The 21193-nt window shown below is 46.3% G+C and overlaps 1 protein-coding gene across 1 annotated transcript in view; it reads left to right on the top strand.

Moving 5' to 3' along the window:
• The window catches only part of TMEM131L (transmembrane 131 like), a 174835-nt gene that overhangs the window by 98396 nt on the left and 55246 nt on the right, over window positions 1-21193 (top strand). The window contains exons 8-9 of the mRNA XM_068989747.1: window positions 19985-20062; window positions 20239-20392. Of these exons, the coding sequence (XP_068845848.1) occupies window positions 19985-20062; window positions 20239-20392 (232 nt within the window). The remainder of the gene's footprint in view (window positions 1-19984; window positions 20063-20238; window positions 20393-21193) is intronic.

Raw genomic sequence — 21193 nt, 5'->3', positions numbered from 1 at the left:
TAATGACTAATGATGTTGAGCATCTTTTCATGTGCTTTTTGGTAATGTGTCTATCTTCTTTGGAGAAATGTGTATTCAAATCCTTTGCCTGTTTTCAAACTGGGTTTTTTTGTCTTTATTGTTGAGATGTAAGTGTTCTTAGATATTGGACTTGATCGGGGACACAGTTTGTAACTATTTTCTCCCACTCTGTAGGTTGTCTTGTATTCTTAATTTTTATGAACTCCAGTTTACTTATTTTTATTTGGTCATTTATGCTTTTGGTGTCATATCTAGTGAGGCTCAAGGTTTTGAAGATTTAGTCCTGTGTTTTCTTTCGAGAGTTTAAAGGTCGTCTCTTCCAGTGAGGCCTGTGGCCCATTTTGACTTCATTTTAGTGTGGAACGTGAGCTTGAGTTCCGAGTGCATTCTTCTCACGTGCATTTCCGGTGGTCCAGTACCTCTGGTGAGCAGACAGCTCTTCCCCCACTGGGTTGTCTTGGCTCTTCCTTGAATCTGTCGGCTTCGGCTCCATTCTCAGCCTAGAGCCTCTCCTTGCTTTTCATCTGTGCTGGGATCTGTGAGTCTAGTCGAGTCACTTTCTGAGGCTGCTCCATCAGTCAGCAGACAGTTGCTAGGTATCATTCTTGAATGTTCCTGGAAGTGTTAGAGCAGTGAGCACAGCACAGTGGCCCTGCTCCTGTGATATGACAATGCAGAATGCATTTCAAGAATTTGCACAGAAAGCTCAGTTTTTTTGGCTGATGTTTTGTTAGAGCCCAGTATTCAGAGACCTAAATATAAAAAAAATTCTCTTAAAAATCAGTTACTAAATTTCTTTCATTTTTATGGTGATTCAGAAAAAGAAATTTTAAAGTCTTTTTTCAAGGCTTACTACACCTGGAAACAAAAAAGCCTACAAAATTTAGACTTGGATAATTATGGCATTCCTCAGAAAAAGTCCTGATTACAATATTTTTGCATTTGAACCACAGATAGAAAATGTCTGTATTGTTTTAAATGGATGTAAGGTTGTCAGCTGTCCTTTCTCAGAAAGGAGTGTCTTTATTTTGATGTTCTTTCTGTCCCCTGTTCTTGTCTCCTTCCTTCCTGTGGTCCAGCACCCATCATCTGGGGTGGGTGCTGAGTTGGGGAAGTCATTTCTCTCAGAGGGCTGGGACGTGTGAGAGGGATTGCTCACAACTGCATCTTCTTCAGCATGGAGTAGGAAAGCGTACCTGGTGGAAAGAAGCTAAAAAGCAAGGTTTAGGCAGAAATGAATATGTCCTGGGTCTTTTAGACAGGGTCTTTGCTCACACTTAAACTTGCTTCCTAAGGTAGCCGCTAGAAGTTTCATGCAGTCAGAACACGTCGGCTCACTTTTCCTCGTGGCTTACCACACGCTGCCTCACTTGCAGGTAGTGGTGGTACTTGGTCTTATCTTCCAAGCTTCTAAAAGATGTAGTCAGCTATTACAAAATCAAGTTTACATCATGCTATTTTAAAAACCGTGGATTCATTTGATTTTTGAAATTAACAGATTACTTTCTGTCTGTGCTGGGTCTTTGCTGCTGCATTCGGGCTTTCTCTGGTCGCAGTGAGGAGGGGATGCTCTCTGTTTGGCACACGGGCATCTCGTTTTGGTGGCCTCTCTGGTTGGGGAGCGTGGGTGCTAGGTGCATGGGCTTCAGGAGTCGCAGCACCCCGGCCCAGCAGTTGTGGTGAGCAGGCTTAGTTGCCCCAAGGCATGTGGAATCTTCCTGGATCAGGGATCAAACTCGTGTCCCCAGGTGGATTCTTATACACTGTACAACCAGGAAAATTAAAAAAAAAAAAAGGATTTATTTTACGAATACAAACTGGAGGCAAAACTAACTACATCCATGAAAACAGGAGCTGATCTCCCTCAGTCTGCTTCCAGCCTGTGAGCTTTCCACTGAGCCCACTGTATCCTGCTGGATTGTTAAATGAGTATTTGTAAAACCCCAGGACAGAGCCCAACCTCAGCTCACAGAGTATAATTAAGTACCCTGAAAAGGGTTTTGTTTGATACTCCGTCCTCCTTTTTTAAAAGAGCGTACATTTAGGGAAAATGGTCAAATAAAATATGTCCATATGATCTTATTTGAATGTTGAGCTTTAAGCCAGCTTTTCCACTCTCCTCTTTCATCAAGAGTCTCTTTAATTCGTCTTCGCTTTCTGCCATAAGGGTGGTGTCATCTGCATATCTAAGGTTATTGATATTTTTCTCAGTGATCTCGATTCCAGCTTGTGCTTCATTCAGCCCAGCATTTTGCATGATGTACTCTGTGTATAAGTTAAATAAGCAGGGTGACGTACTTCTGTCCCACTTTGGAGCTAGTTTGTTGTTCTGTGCCTAGTTCTAACTGTTACCTCTTGAGGTGCGTACAGATTTCTCAGGAGGCAGGTAAGGTGGTCTTGTCCCATCACTTCATGACAAATAGATGGGGAAACAGTGGAAGCAGTGATTGACTTTATTTTCTTGGACTCCAAAATCACTGCAGATGGTGACTGCAGCCATGAAATTAAAAGACACTTGCTCTTTGGAAGAAAAGCTAGACCAACCTAGACAGCATATTAAAAAGCAGAGACATTACTTTGCCAACGAAGGTCTGTCTAGTCAAAGCTTTAGTTTTTCCAGTAGTCATGTATGGATGTGAGAGTTGGACCATAAAGGAAGCTGAATGCCAAAGAATTGATGCGTTTGAACTGTGGTGTTGGAGAAGACTCTTTTGAGTCCCTTGGACTGCAAGGAGATCCAACCAGTCAAGAAGGACTGATGCTGAAGCTGAAACTCCGATACTTTGGCCACCTGATGCGAAGTACTGACTCATTTGAAAAGACCCTGATGCTGGGAAAGATTGAAGGCAGGAGGAGAAGGGGATGACAGCGGATGAGATGGTTGGATGGCATCACTGATGTGAGGGACGTGAGTTTGATCAAGCTCCAGGAGTTGGTGATGGATGGAGAGGCCTGGTGTGCTGCGGTCCATGGAGTGGCCAACAGTTGGACACAACTGAGCGACTGAACTGATGATCTTATCTATGAATGGGGGGAAATAGTGTGAATATGTACAATGTCATGTAGATTATAATTGATTCTGCCCTCTTAATATGAATCCTGAGTTTAAGATCTCAGTTTATTTTCTGAAATAACAAAAAAAAAAATTGTGTTCATCCTGTGGAATAAACTAGGGTACCCATGAAAAATTGTTAGGTTATCTAATTTTTTCATGTAGTATTGAGCTCATTCTGGCCCTTTTTGTGTGTGTCCGTTCGTATCTGACTTTTGCATTTTTCCTGCTCAGTCAAATTGGATTAAATGGCTCACTCTCTGATGCTGAAGCCAGGAGTGTTTGTGTGATTGGTCTTCTGTCTAAATTGGTGCTGGCCGGGAGTTCCCTAGCAGTGGCTGAGTTCAGGGGGCAGGAGGGCGTACATTGCAGCTGCTCTGCTGCACATGCATGTCTGCTCTGGGGGAAGAAAGGTGGCCGACACGGGCAGTTGAGTTGCCTTTTCCTTTGGTCCTTCTCTTGTATTTTTTTGACCTTTATCGAGTGAGCATTCCTAGTGGACAAGATGTCACTGTGACTGGGCTTAAGTGAGATTCCCAGGTTGCTCTGCTTCGTTGCAGTCTTGTCTGCGTTTGGCACCTGGATCATCCCGTGGTCAGGCTTTCCTGCCTCCAGCACCTGCCAGGGCTGCTGACGTCTCCTTAAACAGAGCTGTTCTCCCTGGTCACTGCATCGCTGGGTCCCCGTTGTTTGCAGGACCTAGCACAAGCATCCTGGCTTGGCACCTGGGGCCTTTCATCCCCCAGGTCCAGCGTCTTCTCCATCCTCAGAGATACCCTCGCTCTTCTCAGCTTTGATCTCAGAAACCGCTCATGCCTGGAGCCCTTGCCATCCCTTTCTCCAGGCAGTCTCCCCATTGCCATCCCTTTCTCCAGGCAGTCTCCCCATTGTCATCCCTTTCTCCAGACAGTCTCCCCATTGTCATCCCTTTCTCCAGGCAGTCTCCCCATTGGCATCCCTTTCTCCAGGCAGTCTCCCCATTGCCATCCCTTTCTCCAGGCAGTCTCCCCATTGTCATCCCTTTCTCCAGGCAGTCTCCCCATTGCCATCCCTTTCTCCAGGCAGTCTCCCCATTGTCATCCCTTTCTCCAGGCAGTCTCCCCATTCACAAGCTTTCTTCCCGTTCTGACTCCAGTTCTCCTTCTATTTCCATCCTTTGAGACCCAGTTCAGCTATCGCTTCCTTGTCAGATTCCTGGGCTAATGTCTGCTCTGGTCCCTCAGCATGTGGTTTAAGCCTTGCTGCAACATTGAGGTTCCTGGGCTGCCTCCTTCCCCTGCTCCACAACGAGGCTCTCCAGGCCCAGGCCCGTCTCTTCTTTGTTTTTATAATCTCAGCATCAGCTCAGCGGTTAGTACATTGAGGGCAGCCCCCAGAGTTTTTAATAGGTAGATGAGTCAGTGGGCATCCGAGTTGAGAGCCCCAAATAGCACATCACCTCGGCCGAATATCTAAGATTTGTGTGAGTTCACCTTTTCACCACATCAACCAGATGACCTTCTACAGATTTACTGCCAGGGCAGGTGGTATTAAAATTCTTATTTTAGAAATTGTAGAATGGTCTTAGAGTTTAGGTTACTTGGTGGAGGTTGAGGACACAGCTAGGATCGGCAGTCCCGGCTCAGTTTGCTTTAAATTTTCCCCCAGGTAATGATTTCCTATTGTTGACTTCATAATTGTTGATGTTCCAGGAAAGATAAATGCAGATAAAACATTTTTTGCAGCATTTGTATAATGGCAAAAACAGTAGAAACAGCTTAAAGGCTCAAACATGGGAGAAGAGTTTGATCAATTTAAGTGTGTCAACATAGTACAATATTAAGTCATTGTTCCAAATTACAGTTATAATGCTACGTAGAAATGTCTGCAAGCAAATGGTAGAATATAAGCTAGACTGCATTCTGTGATTATAACTATAAAGTAGATAGTGGGATATAATATGTAAATAGAGTTGTGTTAGGCTCACGAAAAAGCAGGAAGTTCTGTTTTTATTCATTTGGTTTTTGGCTGTGCCATGCGGCATGTGGGATCTTGGTTCCTGGACCACGGATCACACTTGTGCCTCCTGCAGTAGAAACACAGAGTCTTAACCACTGGACCACCAGGAAAGTCCCAAGAAATTCTGTTTTTCTTTTTTTTAACATTTTTCTTTAGTGTTGTTTTGGATCCAAGCCATTGAGATTTGAGAAACATTTGAGTGATTTATTTGGGCAAAAAAAGAATTTAAAATTAGCATTCTCTTAGAATCTGGCATATAAGGTCCCTATAACAATGACGTTGTCTCAGAGAGTTAAATTATTATTACTGGAATCACTGTAAAATAATATTGTTAAAGATGGAATTATAAGGCAGTATGGGAAACAGAGAGGCTTTAAAGGTAAAGGAAAACCGATGACACACAGTTCCCACCAAGTAAAAGTTCTTTTTCTTTATATGTGTGTCCTAAGATGGTATCATAGTATTGAATTCTCTCAAAGGGAGATTGTGATGATAAGAAGTTACAGCGTAATTTTAAGAGAGCGCAGGAAACCAGAGAAGTGAAAAGTTGGAGCTGGGCACCAGGGCCTCAGCACAGGGACCAAGAGGCACGTTTCCTCACCTCCTTGCTGAGCTCTCCTGTGTGTGTGTGGTGGGAGCCGTCCTCCCCCCGGCACGGCATCCTGTTACTAGATTGTGTAAAGGGGAGATTATTTCTGGATCTTCTGGGTGGTATCTAATGTACCTCAGCCCTGGTGTTCCTGCCCGGTTAAGCCTGGCGCAGGCTGGCTTGGGCGCGCCGCCGGGCCTGCCGCCTGCCCCCTGCACCCTCCCCCCTGCCCCCGCCACGGGACAGGTGTGGGCTGGGCTGTGGGGCCAGGCTGGGGGGGGTCACCCCAAGTGTTGTCCTGTGCCTCGCCACCGCCGCCGGGGTGCTGATCCCTGTCAAGTGAGGGTGGCCGTGGGCAAGGAAAGCTGTAAACTCTGCTGGGAGGAGACAGGAACAGCTCCAGCCACAGTTTGACGGAGAAGTGGAAAGGGGCGGGTTTCTCACTCACCAGTTGCAAAGGTCTGAACGAGGATCTGGAGCTGGAAAATAAAAACAGGGAAAGGTTAAAGGCCTCAGTAGCTGCCATGTTTTCCTGAGATCTTACATAATTAGTTAAATGAAATACACAGCTTTTCTGGGTGTGATAGTTAAGAATTCCTAACAGTCTGGGTAGAATCATAATGTTTTTAATTTGACACTAATTTGCCTGATAAAAATTATCTTTTTTTGAAACAAACATAAGAACATTAGGCTGTCCAACTCAGAGAGTTATTACTGTATGTTAGGAAAATATATTGCATTACCTACCGACCTCAGAATACAGCTTTTAAAGCAAAGAAACTGCTTTGTTAAAAAAAAAATTTTTTTTCATTGGAGCCTCCAGTGAAAATGATTCAGTGGGATGGGAATTTGGGAAGAGATAGACGGTTGGCGAGTAGCAGCCAGGAGGGATCCTGGTGGAGCCCAGGAAAATACCCAGAGGTGTGGGTGTGGCATAACCTCGACCCCCCAGCCCCACCCATCAGCCCCTGCAGCTCTGAAGTCTCTGTTCTCTCGGCAGAGCACAACAGCGTTCTAGAACAGTTTCCTGGTCCCTCTATTAACTCAGCATTTGCTTGGTCCCTTTTTTGCCTCCTGGGAAAATTGACTAGCTCCTTACTGAAAAATCTGAGACCCCAATCATAGCAAGAATAATATGCTGGAAGGTTTTTTGGTGTGTGTGTTTTCCTTCACTAAGATTATAAGCACTTTAGGAGCAGCAGTCATGTTCTAATCAGTATTTTATCACCTGGCCCAGAGCCTCATCACATAACTTGTAGTAAATAAATGCTTGAGGGTTGAATTGTTTTTGTTCAGTCGTGAACTGCAGTGTGCCAGGCCTCCCTAAGGACTGAATAAATCACTTTAAAAAGCAAGAAGGTACAGTTTCAGCTATTGACAAAGTTATGAAAGGAGTCTTTTTTTTTTATCAGTTAGCTAATTTCCTTCGGGCTGTGCTGGGTCTTCGTCGCTGCACGCAGGCTGCTCTCCCGTTGCGGCCAGTGGGCTGCTCGTGGTGTTGGCCCCTCTTGCTGCGGAGCGTGTGCTCCAGAGTGCTGGCTCAGTAGCTATGGTGCGCAGGCTTAGCTGCCCTGAGGCACGTAGGGTCCTCCTGGCCCAGGGATTGAGCCTGTGTCCCTGCGTTGGCACTCAGACTCTCTAGCACTGCGTCACCAGGGAGGTTCATGGATCTTTTTTGTTGTCCTGCCAACATTAACTGTGTTCGAATATTCTAGAAGCTTTTGTTAGAAGATTTGAACATGTCCGATAAGTAGCACTTCTCCCCTTGAGTTCTGACTGGTGGAGAAGAATCAGAAGCTGGAACACTAAAATGCCTTCTTTATATTACTGATAAGCCGCATTTCCTGTGTCAGCTGACATGAGAGAGTCAGAGGTGCTAATTCCCTGTCCCCAAGGGCAGACCTTGGTGTGGCCCATTGGAAGGGACTTCTTTACAAGTTGAGGATGTGTAGTGTTATGTAAGTTACAAGTGTACACTAAATATAGTGATTCACAGGTTATACTTCATTTCTAGTTGTAAAATAGTGCCTGTATTCTCTGTGTTGTACAGTGTATCCTTGCAGCTTAGTTTATGTGGCAGAATGGTTTATATCTCTCAGTCTCCCCCCTCTGTCTTACCCCACTCTCCTTCCCTCTCCCCACTGGTAACCACTGGTTTGTTCTTTATGTCTGTGAGTCTGTTTATTTTTTTGTCTGACTCACTGGTTAGCTGTAGTTTTTAGATTCTCCATGTGCGTGAGGCCATACCATATTTGTCTGACTTCACTTGTGCGTGAGGCCATACCATATTTGTCTGACTTCACTTACATAATAATCTCTAAGTCCATCCATGTTGTTCCAGATGGCAAAATTTCATTCTTTTCGTGGCTGAGTAGTATTCCATTGTACATGTGTATTCCACCGTTACCCATTTATCTGTCGTTGCTTCCATATCTTGGCAGTTGTAAATAATGCTGCTAGGAACATTGGGATGCTTGTATCTTTTTAAATTAGTGTTTTTGTATATTTTAAATATATACCCAGGTGAGGAATTGCTGGATCACATGGTAATTCTCTTTTCAGTTCTTTGAGAAACTTCCAGACTGTTTTCCACGTTGTCTGTGATAGTCACTTGGTTGTGTCTGACTCTTTGCAACCCCACGGACTGTAGCCTACAAGGCTTTTGTGTCCGTGGAGATTCTCCAGGCTAGAACACCGGAGTGCTTTCCCATGAGCTCCTGCAGGGGATCTTCCCAACCCAGGAATCGAACACTGCAGCTGGATTTTTTTTACCGTCTGAACCACCAGGGAAGCCCTGGCTTTGCAGAGCGGCTGCACCAATTCACATCCCCACCTAGAGTGCACAGGGGTTCCCTCTTCTCTGCATCCTCACCAGCACTTGTAATTTGTGGTCTTTTGAGGAAAACCATTCTAACAGGCGTGAGGTGATACCTCCTGTGGTTTTGATTTGCTTTCTTTCCCCTGATGATTAGCAGTGATCTGTTCATTGCCTCTTGGCCATCTGCTTTTCCTCTTGGGGAAGGGATGTTTGAATCCAGGACAAGCACCCTTCCCCAGGATGCAGAGAGAAGGAGAAAAGAAACCAGCTCCTCCGATGGTCCCCACCCTGTCACCCTGCCTGCAGCACAGCCTCATTGTCTGGCCCAGTCATAGGTGACTGCCTCTGCCTTGAGGGGAAGGCAGGCTAGGGCAGAGGGGCAGGAGTGCCCCTGTTTAATTTCCTTATTCCATTGGCTGCTCAGTTTTGTACCTTTGACACGTTGGACTTATCTGTGGTTAAGCCTCCCCTCTACGCCCCCACCCCCGATTCGGAGGTGAGCTGACTGCTTGTGGCCATACACCTTCCTTTCCGAGGCTGTTCCTTCTCCCGTCGGTTTACCAGCCCTCTTTTTTGTTCCTTGGGGACTACTGGGGCGCACAGTTGGGTTTGCCCTGGGAAGCTCTCAGCTGCACCATAGTAATTCGTCAGTAATCTGCTCCAAAGCCGCTCTGTGCCCTGAGCCTAAGGGGCATGTCCTCATGGTTCCCATCCCAGATTCTTTTTGAGTATCCAATATAGCTCCCCAGAGCTTTGAAAGAGGCTCAAATAACAGAATTAAGATATTCCAATTAAAAACACAACTCCAGCCTTGTACGGATGCCCCATCCTAGACCTGTATAGTATAGTAAATAAAGTGAATTCTAAAACCCACTTGGATTAAAGTCTTGGTTCTGAGTAATCTTGGCCAGATTACCTAACCTTTTTATGTCTCAGTTTATAATACAGATAATAGTGCTACCTCCTAGGAGTGCTGTAGCTGTTGAATAAATTAATACATGTAAAAAGCTTAGAACCTAGTTTCTGGCACACAGCCGAAATGCATTTATCACTTTAAAAAGTTTTTGTGTATCAGCTCTCTCCTACTATGAACACTCTTCAGGGAGAAATTTAAAATTCAGAGGTTTAGTCCCTGGCACAACATGAAAGTTGGAGGCTCTAGTCCCATATCAGATTTTGTTGGGCTGTGAGTTAACATGCAGAGAATTTGAAGTCCTCCCTGATTCCTTATTTTGTCTTTTGTGTTAGAGAGGGGCTCCGTGCCTGTATGCAGCTGGGGAGCTCCAGCAGCCCCAGCCTGGCACCCCCCCCCCCGCCCCCCCGCAACCCGGCCGCCACCCCTCTCTGCGAGGATGTGTGTGCCTCCCTGGGGGCTTCAGGAGTCACAGTAGTTCAACACCAAGTCTCTCTTGATCTAGAATTCTGACACGTAGGAGTATTACATTGTCAACCTTTCATCCACCAAATTTGGAAAACATGCCCCCCAGCCCTCAGGGCATGAATTCTGAGCAGAACTGTTCCCAGTATTTCGTCACTTGCCAGAGAGAGGGGTGGAGGGCCGAGAGAGAGCATCCTCTGGTTTCAGCTTCAGTTTGTGCCAGTTGTTCTGAGCCTAAGACCTGTGCCCCCCCCCTTTTTTTTTTAAATGAAGTTTTCATTGAATATGTTACAGTATTGCTTCTGTCTTTTTTATGTTTTGGTTTTTTGGCCATGAGGCAAAAAACTCTAACCAGGGATTGAACCCGCACCCCCTGCATTAAAAGGTGGAGTCCTCACCACTGGACCTAAGCTCCACGGTGGGAGGTTGCCTGTCCAGAGGGGAATCGGAGGAGGAGACGCCTGCGCCTGCCACCTCCTCTCTTGGGAAGCGACTCCGAGAGGCTTGCGGTGGCCGCGCGTCTGTCCCCTCCCTTCTGCAGGGAGCCCGTTTGGCAGGCGTTCCTCTGCGGAGCGGAGCCCCGCTCTGTTTCGGGATGGAGTGGCAGGTGGGGGTACTTTGAGACCTGTGCCTGATGTGGGATGTGGCTTCCCCGCCTCTCACAGAGGGTCCTGGAATCTGCTCTTTGGGAAGGTGGTTCCTTTTCATCCTGCTGGTTTCGGGTGGAGCTTGTTTGCAGCAGACTCCTGACGGGGAACTGTGGTTGGCATGCTGGGGGCTGGGGGCCCAGTCGGGGGTTAGCACCTGGGCCCCAGTCCCGTGCCCTCTCCTCTGGCTTGTGCGCCTGCCATTCTTTGCCCTCAGGCTGTGCTCGTTTATTCCTGTCCCCTCTTCCATCAGGGAGGCTCAGGATGAGTTTCTGTTTAACCAGCTGCTTTTGCAGCTGGTGTCCCTACCACTTGTAAGCTCCTGCTGGGTGCTGTAATTGGTGCAACCCCACTGCCCGCTTTTAACCTTTTCCTTCTTTTTTGGTCTAGAAGTAGTTTTTTCTCGAGAGGGTCCTCTAGATATTTTCTTGTGAGTTCTCCCAAAGCAAGAGAGGTACAGTTGCTGGGGTCTGGGTCTGCTGAGTTTGCTTCTCTTCCCCACACTGACTGGGTGCTCGTATGTTGGTGACGCCCTCCCAGTAGGCCAGCGTCGAATACAGGGCTGGGGTCAGCCTGCCTGTTCTCCCTGGTTCCCCTTGAATGGGTCTCCTCAGTGCTGTGCCTTCTCTCAGACTGGGCCCTGATCCCATAGACTTTGGGAACGTATTCCCTCGGGACACAGGCCTCGTCCTCCCGTCTCCCTGCCTCTCGGCCTTCCCAGTTTGTGCAGTCCTTGGCAGAGCTGTCTCCGCCTTTAGAGATGCACATAGGTCCTCAGTTGTCTCACTGCAGGTTCTCTGTCTGGCTTTAGAAGTGAGTTTCCCCATAGCTCCTAGAGCTGAATCCTGTTGCCTTTTGAAAGAGCAATTCCAGTCCTCTGAGATCTTGCTTGTCTTCCTTTAGTAGGGGAGTTTTGGTGGTTTTCTTAAAGCTCAAGCAAGCACAAAGATGCAGCTCTGTCGCTTGAGTTCGACTCCAGGCTGTCCCTGGCTGCCCGCCGACCCAGGCAGCATGATCTGCTTTTCTGTTATACCTTTGTCTGTTATTCCCAGAGGTGTCAGCCTTTCTCCAGAGGGCAGCCCTCTCTCCCTCCTGCTTCATCAGTCTGCCTTCCTTTTTTTGTTGTTTTGTTTTAGTTCCTCTTGTCCTGATAGGAAAATGAGAATGTTTCTGTAACCTCTCTGATTTCTGGTGTGAGCCTGATCGTTCCAGGGGACAGCCTTCAGTGGTTGCCTTCTCCACGCACGCAGTACTTTTGATAGTTGCTTCTCTGACTCAACCCGAGATGACAGCATGTCTCTTTAATAAGAATACCCTTATTGCCTCTTTAGGTATAAGAGCTGCTACCCCTGGATATATCTACCTCTTTGGATCTTGAAAATCGGAAGTGGCAGTTGGCATTTAGATGGTTGTTAGCTGTGGGGCCAGTGAGTTAGAGAGGAATTCTCGAGTCTGTGGACCAACCACATGAAAGTCAACAAACCCTTTCACAGTTCTGACTCCTGGCCAAGATAATGCATAAAAAGGAACAGAATTTGGAGCAGCCTGTCCATACTGCCTGCCTGGCGTTGGATTCAGCACAGCTGCCTTCGTGTTCTGGAAGCTCTCTCTATCTTGAAGAGGGTCCTGACTCTGGGATACCTTCTTGTTTTGTTTTTCTCGCCCCCCTTTTTCCTGTGGTAAACTATGTGTGACCCCCGATTTGTTTACCATTTTAGCTGTTTTTAAGTGTACAGTTCAGTGGCATGAGTTACACTCACATAGCTGTGTGGCTATCACTACCGTCCACCCCCAGAACTTCTTCGTCCACCCACACTGAAACCATGCCCCCATTAAGCAGCGATTCCTCCTTAGTCCCTTGTAAACATTATTCTACTTTCTGCCCTCAATTTGACCGTCCTGTGTCCCCGCATAAGTGGACTCGTACCGCGTTTGTCCTTTCGGGGATTTCCCTGGAGGTCAGTGGTTGAACTCTGCACTCCATTGCACGGGGTGCAGGTTCGATCCCCGGTCAGGCAGCTGTGATCCTTAATGTCATGTGGTGCAGCCAAAAAAAAAAAGGATTTTAAATTGTAATAAAATATACATGAGAGTTGTTTTAAACGTTTGTCCTTTTGTGGCTGGCCTTTCTCATTTAGCACAGGTGTCTTCAAGGGTTAGCCATGTGGTAGCAGGTGTCAGAATTCCCTCCCCTGTTGACTGAATAATACTCCCTTCGGTGTTTATCTCGTGTTTATTCTTCAGCTGTCTGTGGGTTTTGGGCTATCTCCATCTGGCTACTGTGGATAATGCTGCTGTGAGTCGAGGTGTAGAAATACCTGTTGGAGCCCCTCCCGTCACTTCCGGGCGTGAACCCAGAAGCAGATCCGCTGGAGCATGCTGCGGTTCCACTTTTACTTTTTTGAGGAACCACCATACTGTCTCCCACGGAGACGCCCTTTCGTTCACAGCCCCCTCTGTGCTGTGCCTCCTTGGGTCAGAGCCGTGTGGTGCTGCTCCTGAACTCGTGCAGGGCCGGGGCCTCCACTCAAGGACGGGCCAGGCCTTCAGGGCTCCCTTGCCTTTGCTTAAGGCCTGGCATCAGCCATTGTATAAAATAGCTGCTTGCCGTCGGGTTGAGCCACCGTGACCCGCTGCGGTGGAAGCCCAGTGCGGCCCTGAAGCTGCCAGCCCGGCTGTGGCAGCTCGAGCCAGCTGCTGCCTGGAGAGGCCAGAACGTTGCACAGGGCAGGCTGCTGCCGCTTGGTCCAACTGGACGTCTTCATAGTCAGTGTTAGCTTGCTCTCCCCGCCGCGTGTAGTCTTTCATGATTGCTGGCACATTTCAGGGGTGGGGGGAGAGGGAGGTGGAGTGCAGTGAATGACTTCTCTCTCTTTTCTTGCGTTCTGAACCAATTATGAGGTAAGACAAGAAGAATTCGAAGCGTTTAAGGAGGAAAGAAAGTCCCTTCTCTTGGAAACCAAAGGTTTGGGAGAGAGGAGTTTCTTTTCTAACAACTTAAAAAAACCCATTTATTTGGCTTCACTGGGTCTTGGTTGCAGCTGACCGGCTTAGATGGCCTGAGGCTTGTGGAATCGAGCATGTGCCCCTGTGTTGCAAGGCAGGTTCTTAACCCCTGGACCACCAGGAAAGTCCCCCTGGTCTAACAGCTTGGACGTGGAGAAAATAAAATACTTTCTAGAAGCATTTAAGTTACTTGTGGGATTTCATTAATTGAATGCATTAATTGTGAATAAACAAGCAAATGCTCCCTTTTGAGGGTCTGTTTGGTGTGCTATGATTGGCATGGGTCTCATTTAACGCTGCTGACATGGCCGTGAGCCCATTACCTCTGCTTTATGCAAGAGAAAGCTGAGTCCTGGAAAAGGCTCATGGAGAATATCCCCAAGGTTTCATGTCTGGGGTTTCATCTTGAATCTGTGTTGACTGCAGAGTCACTTGGCCGCACCACCTTTTCTAAAACGATGTGGATAAGGAAAAATCTGATATGTGTGCTGAACCCTTTTCCCTTAAATAAATAAACTCATTTCAGCCAGTTCTTAGGATTTTACAGATATTTTAGTGAGTGGGCCTGGCAACGTAAGTAAATTCTATTTCAGTGGTTACATATGTGAAAACCAGGTTAGTGGTAGTGGTGAGGGCTGGTTAGTACCAGGGTAAGTTAACCCTGCAGCCCCTGTTGGTGAGCCAGCTGAGCCTGTCTGCTGCACAGGAGACGCTAACGTAGGACTTCGGTTAAAGAGTGTGAGTGCTGTGTAGAAGGACCAGGAAAGTACTAGCACCGTGTGAGTGGGCCACTGGCTGGAACGGTCACATGACTTACGTGGGTTCTGTGTTCCAAAGACACATGTGGGCAGAAGAGATTTACCTGGATAAGACCTCTACGGTTTAGCATTCAGAATTGTGAAAGGGGGACCTCCTGGTCATCCAGTGGCTAAAGCTCCGGGCCCCCAGTGCAGGGGGCCCCAGGTTTGATCCCCAATCAGGGAGCTAGGTCCCACATGCCGCAACCAAGCGTTCATGCGCTGCAAATGAAGACCCTGCATGGTGTCACTGAGACGGCGTGCAACCACACAAGTAAACGTGTTTAAAGAGAGTCAACACGTGTGAGAAAAACCGTGAAAGGGAATCTAAGTGATTGGGGTTTATCCAAGAAATTCTTTTGTATTTCATGCATCATATTCTGTAAAGGAGACATTTTCACGTCTGATCATTAATGGAAACATCATAATTTCAAGTCTCTTGTTCATTCTGAGTTAATGCATTATAGACTCTCCTATACTTTTGTCAGGGTATGGTTTGTTCTTTCTTGTCAATGAAAATCGTCTCCAACGACTTAGAACTTTCAGCCCATCGTTTATCTTTCCTGTTTGATTGCACACAGCCCCCCAGAATCACCCTGTGCCCCTGGCCTGGTACACAAAGACCAGTTTTTTAAGCAAGCAGAGGGAGGTAATTTTTTTCTCTTTCATCTCATTCCCTAAGTTTAAACCACTTCTCCACAAAACCTTGGAAATACATGCCATACAAAAGGCATCTTAACAGGGCTATTTTCTTGACAGTTGCATTCTCTCTTGGTATGGTTTTCTAAGACATGTTTTCATGTTGAAGAGTTTTTAGGCTTGCAAGTACCTGAGAAATAAGCATGACCTGTTCAGAGTTACGTGGAAAAAATACTGATGACTCAATAAAAGAATTGCTTTTACTTTCCCCCCTGTTTTTCCACTAGCTAACCTTTGGGGACCTTTGATAAGTCATTTAAGTCCTACAGACTGCATCTTTTCCCACCTTCTAAAAAGGAATAATACCATACACTTATGTGAAAACTGCTGAGGAGGTATTGTTTCTTTTAGCTGTCAAATTTATGAACTAATTTGTTAAAATAATGTGGGAGGTTTCAAAAGAAAAGTAGGCTTTTGTTTTTCTTTTATAACCTGCCCAGGCCCACGTCTGCGTAAGCGGTTAAAACAAATGTGCTCAGGTGGGGCTCTTTCAGAGAGAATTTGTTATCCCAGTGTGCCAGTGGTTGCCCCAAGCGGCTCATGTTTTGGTTATAGGTTCCCTTTTTAAGTGGAGAGTGCAGTACTTTTGTTCTTTTGGGAAAGAGACATGGACATTTAAATTTCTCTTTGAGAGAAGCCTGCATCTTCAAGGGCAGTTTGGAGGTGCTGGCACTCCCCCTTGTGGGGCTCTGAAATAAGTTGTGCAGCAAATAAAACGACAGTTTATTTTTGTTATGTTTCCAACTGATAGAAGAATCTTATTTAACATGATAAATTATAAATTCATTGATCCAGAAATTTACCAAGAATGACAAAATAGTGGACTCTAAAATCAAATCACTGTGCAGGTAGGATTTTTAATCATGTTCAAAGTCATAATTTTGGACTTTTACCTTTATTTCAACATGTGAAGAAATATTTTAGGCAAGAAAATTGCCTTGTCAGATTAAGACCTATAGTTAAAATGTTATAGGTTAATTAAACAAAACCCAGCCTAATCGTAAACGTGTTGATATGGGTTTCTCTTTAAACTTTTTTTTGGGAAAGTTTCAGATCAGAAGCACGTGCCAAATACCAAGTTCCGATGCACACTTCTGTTTTAGAGCCATTGTTTATTTTTAGTTTCTTGCCCCTAGCAGGCTTGCACCTTTCAAGCGAGCATTTGTGACGGTACACCCACTTCTCTTCCAACATCAGCTGTCTACCGAGTGCTGATTAAGTGGTAGATATTGTGGAGAAAGCATCAGGCAGGGTGCTTACGGTCTGGTGGGGAAGGCAGACCCTGAACAGGTTGCTGTAGTGTCGTGGCCTATGGCCTGAGTGTGAGTACTGGCGTTGACCCCCCTGGTGCTGTCAAGGACCACCTCCCTAAGAGTAGTGTTTCTGCTGGGGCGTGAAGGATGAATCAGATTTAGTTAGGTGGAGCGGAGGATGGATTGGGAATGAGAATTCAAGGCAAAGAAACAGCACGTTCAGAGGTTGACGGCAAAATGGAGCAGAAAGTAGGTGAAGCTGAAGCATAAACACGGAGGTAGAGAAGAGGCAGGCGCCCGGGTTTTTTGGTGCCTTAAAGGACTTGGGGCTTTGGCTGAGCAGGCAGTCTGGGATGGGTTCTGAGCAGGTAGTGATGTCACCTGGTTTGTGTGTTAGTAAACTCACTCCTGATGCATTGTGGACAGTGCAGAGGAGAGGACAGGGGTACACACGCGGAGACTGGGAGGGAGTTACTGTGCCAGCCTGCTGCCCCCTCCTCCTCCCTCCCACCAGGGCAGAAGTCCGTCAGCTTTTTCTGTAAAGGCCCAGAGAGGCGTTCGTTTTGGTTTTGTAGGCTGTAGACTCTACTGTGCCGTCTTAGCCTGAAGGCAGCCACAGGCAGTTTGCAGAGAGAGCGTGGCCATGTTCCAACCGGACTTTACACACAGGCTGGTTTTGGCCCATGGGCAGTGTGCTGGCCCGGTCCTTAGGGTGTTAGGAATGAAGGGAAGTGAACACGTCCAGGGGCTGCAGAAGACAGCCGCTCAGTACGCCTGGGTTCTGGGTTGTTGGGGGAGGCTGAGTGAGAAGGCACGGGGAGGTTGGTTTCCAGGTTTCTGGCTTAAGCAGTGCTATGGGGAGTGGTGTGCAGACGCGGCCCCCAGCAGGGGCTGTGTGTGAGGGTGCGGGGGGCACCCAGGCACTGGCTGCACGTGTGGGTGTGCAGAGACGCCTGCACCAATGAGATAAGCATGGGTGGCTTCGGCGTGTCGGGCGAGAGGGCAGGGTCGCCCCTCTTGTTGGGCGAGAGAGCAGGGGACAGACGGAATCTGCAGTGACTGTGACGGCTGTGCCGGAGGCAGCAGAGCCAGCGGACGCGCCAAAGAGGGTGAGAGAGACACCAGGAGACGCCCAGAGGGGAGCAGGGTTGGACAGAAGGGGTACACGGGGTCACTTAGAGCTTGACTAACAGTTTCAAGGAGTAGGTGGGCTTTCTTTGTTTATGTTTTTGATGTGGGACTTGGCTCACAGAAAGACAAATTAAAAATCGAGCTCTTCCTTGAGATTTGAGGTTCAGTTTACAGATGATGTTACTGTTTAAATCTAACTGATATGAGCAGTTACTTTTTTAAAAATTGTTAATTTATTTTAATCGGAGGGTAATTACTTTACAGTATTGTGGTGCTTTTTGCCGTACACTGACATGAATCACTCACAGGTGCCCATGTGTCCCCATCCTGAACCCTTCCCATCTCCCTCCCCACCCCATCCCTCTGGCTTGTCCCAGAGCACTGGCTTTTGAGTGCCCTGCTTCACGCATCAAACTTGCACTCGTCATGTTTCTCATACGTGAATATACATGTTTCAGTGCTGTTCTCTCATGTCGTCCCACCCTCGCCTTCTCCCGCAGAGTCCAAAAGTCTGTTCTTTACATCTGTGTCTCTTGCTGTCTTGCATTTAGGGTCATTGTTACCGTCTTTCTAAATTCCATATATATGCGTTAATATACCGTATTGGTGTTTCTCTTGTGCAATTACTTTTTAAAAGAGCCTTAGCTAAATGTTTGGTCCTGTTTACAACCTTGGTTAAGTGAAAGTGAAGGCCGCTCAGTCGTGTCCGACTCTTTGCAACCCCGTAGACTATACAGTCCATGGAATTCTCCAGGCCAGAACACTGGAGTGGGTAGCCTTTCCCTTCTCCAGGGGATCTTGCCAACCCAAGGATCGAACCCAGGTCTCCCGCATTGCAGGTGGATTCTTTACCAGCTGAGCCACAAGGGAAGCCCAGCTTGGTTAAACCCCTTAACTATTTTTATCACACTTTAAAGTGTAATATGCCATGTTCCCTTGGCGTCTGCAGGGGGTGGGATCCAGGAGCCCCCCAGGGACCACACTCCCAAGAATGCTGAAGTTCCTTCCAGTCTGCTTCCATGGAACTGAGGATCAGCTGTATTTCATTCTTGTTTTATACATTAATTGCTGAATGACAGTTGAGGTAGTTAAAGATGTATTTTTAATATACTTAGATATTCTCATAAATCTAACAAATTAAACGTAATTGTGGTGATTCTGCTTAAAACGAAATCCTCCGGGAGTGAATTGACATGTACCCACAGGTGAGTCAGCTGAGGATGTGGGGAATGCCTTCGTACCTTGCTGAGATTTTCTGGTGTCCTGACCGAGACTGCCAAGCCACGTGCCGCCTTTGTAATTACTATGCCAGACGTGTCGGACGCAACAGAAGAGGGGATCCTCGGGACTGACGTGCTGCAGGCCTGACGTTGCTGTGCGTTCGCTCTTGCTGCCCCCGCCCTCCCACCCAAATGGCCATATGCCTGGATGCACTCTGCATTTCCTCGATATCATCCCATGCGTTAAGATCTTTGAACTGTATGAAGTTCTGCCATCTTTTCATATACTTTTGTCTCTTCCATCCACCTCTCTCCCGCCTATTAAAGATGGTAGCCAGTTGAATGGTGGACCTGCTATGGTTTTGTCACAGCATCTAAGCTCATTCTACTGATGAGAGCCAGGCATCAGAACCATTGACTGGCTCTGCAGATGGTGACTGCAGCCATGAAATTAAATGACACTTGCTCCTTGGAGGAAAAGCTATGACCAACCTAGACAGCATATTAAAAAGCAGAGACATTACGTTGCCAACAAAGGTCTGTCTAGTCAAAGCTATGATTTTCCCAGTAGTATGGATGTGAGAGTTGGACTATAAAGAAAGCTGAGCACCAAAGAATTGATGCTTTTGAACTGTGGTGTTGGAGAAGACTCTTGAGAGTCCCTTGGACTGCAGGGAGATCCAACCAGTCCATCCTAAAGGAGATCAGTCCTGCATGTACAGTGGAAGGACTGATGCTGAAGCTCCAATACTTTGGCCACCTGATGCGAAGAACTGACATTTGAAGAGACCCTGATGCGATTGAAGGTGGGAGGAGAAGGGGACAACAGAAGATGAGATGATTGGATGGCATCACCGACTTGATGGACATGAGTTTGAGTAGGCTCTGGGAGTTGGTGATGGACAGGGAAACCTGGCGTGCTGCAGTCCATGGGGTCGCAAAGAGTCGGACATGACCGAGCAACTGAACTGAACTGAACAGAGTGAACCTACTTTTAAATAAGAGCAGGCTCCTGTGTTGGAGCAGAATGTTAAAAAAATATAAGAAATGCCAAGCAACAGTGTTCCTGTGTATCTTTGGAACATTTTTATCTGCTTATTGCCATAACAGGAATTTTCATGTTGCCCCTGGGAGAGCTTGTGATTTCCATTAGATGTGAGCTCAGTGACAGAAGAGATTTTTCTGTTTTATTCACTGTTGTATTCCCAGCAAATAGAATTTTGCCTAACATTTAGCAGAGGTTCCAGTACATGTTGAATGAATAAAATGAAGGAAGAAATCTAATTTCTGATTAAGTGATAGATTGTTTACTGTTGATAGTAGATTGAGACTTTTGCTTCCTTGTAATTTCTTTCCCTCCTTTTTCTTCTTTTAGGCGGAAACCACTAATTCCAGCCTCTTGCAGGTGCAGCTGGAATGCAGTTTACATAATAAAGTGTGCCAGCAACTAAAGGTAAAATTAAAAATTCAGTGTTTCCTTCCTGCCTCTTTGTTTAGAAATAAAAAATAAAACAGCATGTTTATTTGCAGAAGCTTTTCCCCTAAGTGCTTTCCCCCCTAAGATTTGAAATAAAAAAATTAAGTTGATTTCTCGAGTTTTTCCCTTTTTTTCCATCCCTCCGATCTCAGAGTTGTTATGTGGAATCGGATGACGTTTTACGGCTACAGATGAGCATAATTGTAACAATGGAAAACACCTCCAAAGAATTTGAAGAAAACACGCAAGATTTGTTAGATCATCTCTCTATTATTTATGTAGCTACAGATAAATCTGAGAGCTCAGGTATGGCAGAATCTGTAAACTTTTCTGTTGAAATATATTTTGATTCACCTGCATCGCCTTTCTGAATCATTTACTGAGAGATCGCAGATTGCATTGCTGCCATCCAAGACAAGGAGATTTTGCTTTCGTTATTGAAACCCTGCAGTAGTGACTAGTTTTCAGTCTGCATCTGCTAGTAAGGGTGTATTATTTTTTAAAGTAAATTAAGTGGCAGCAGCAGACCATTCTGTGTTTTCCCGAGAAATAATTTTCTTGACGTTTTGAAGACGGTGAACAAATTAAATGGGCACTGCAGTCTAATATAAACATTTATGCAGTATTTTGCGTCTTGTGTCTTGGTTCTGTTTTATGACTTGCAGAAGCTCAGTTGACCGAGTCATGCTGCTTGTATGTTTCATAGTTGATGGTATGTGCCTGGTTTGGCTTGATCCTGGATGCCTGACAAGTCAGAGTAGTGTGAATTACAGTGTTCCTGTCTATGAATTTTACCTTTGAAATTGTGCATCCTACTTACCAAGAATAACCTTGTTTATCAGTTTAAGTTTCTAAGAGATTTTGTAGAGGACATAGGATCCATGAATTTTACCATGTCAGCTTTGCCATTGGTTATCAATACTGTTCTGGTACCGAAATACAGTTTTACATTGGCCTTAATTGTTGACCGAACACAGTTTACTTTCCCGTCCTCAGAACTGATTACAGTAGTCAGGGGTCAGCAGGAGAGCCTTTTCGTCTTGGGGTTCCGAGTTTCTGCCGGTTCCCAGGATGGCCAGGTGGACTTCAGTGGAGGGAAGATTCCTG

The sequence above is a fragment of the Capricornis sumatraensis genome, chromosome 17 (assembly GCF_032405125.1).
Source record: "Capricornis sumatraensis isolate serow.1 chromosome 17, serow.2, whole genome shotgun sequence".
Taxonomy (NCBI): domain Eukaryota; kingdom Metazoa; phylum Chordata; class Mammalia; order Artiodactyla; family Bovidae; genus Capricornis; species Capricornis sumatraensis.
This window is presented reverse-complemented; position numbering and strand designations above follow the sequence as displayed.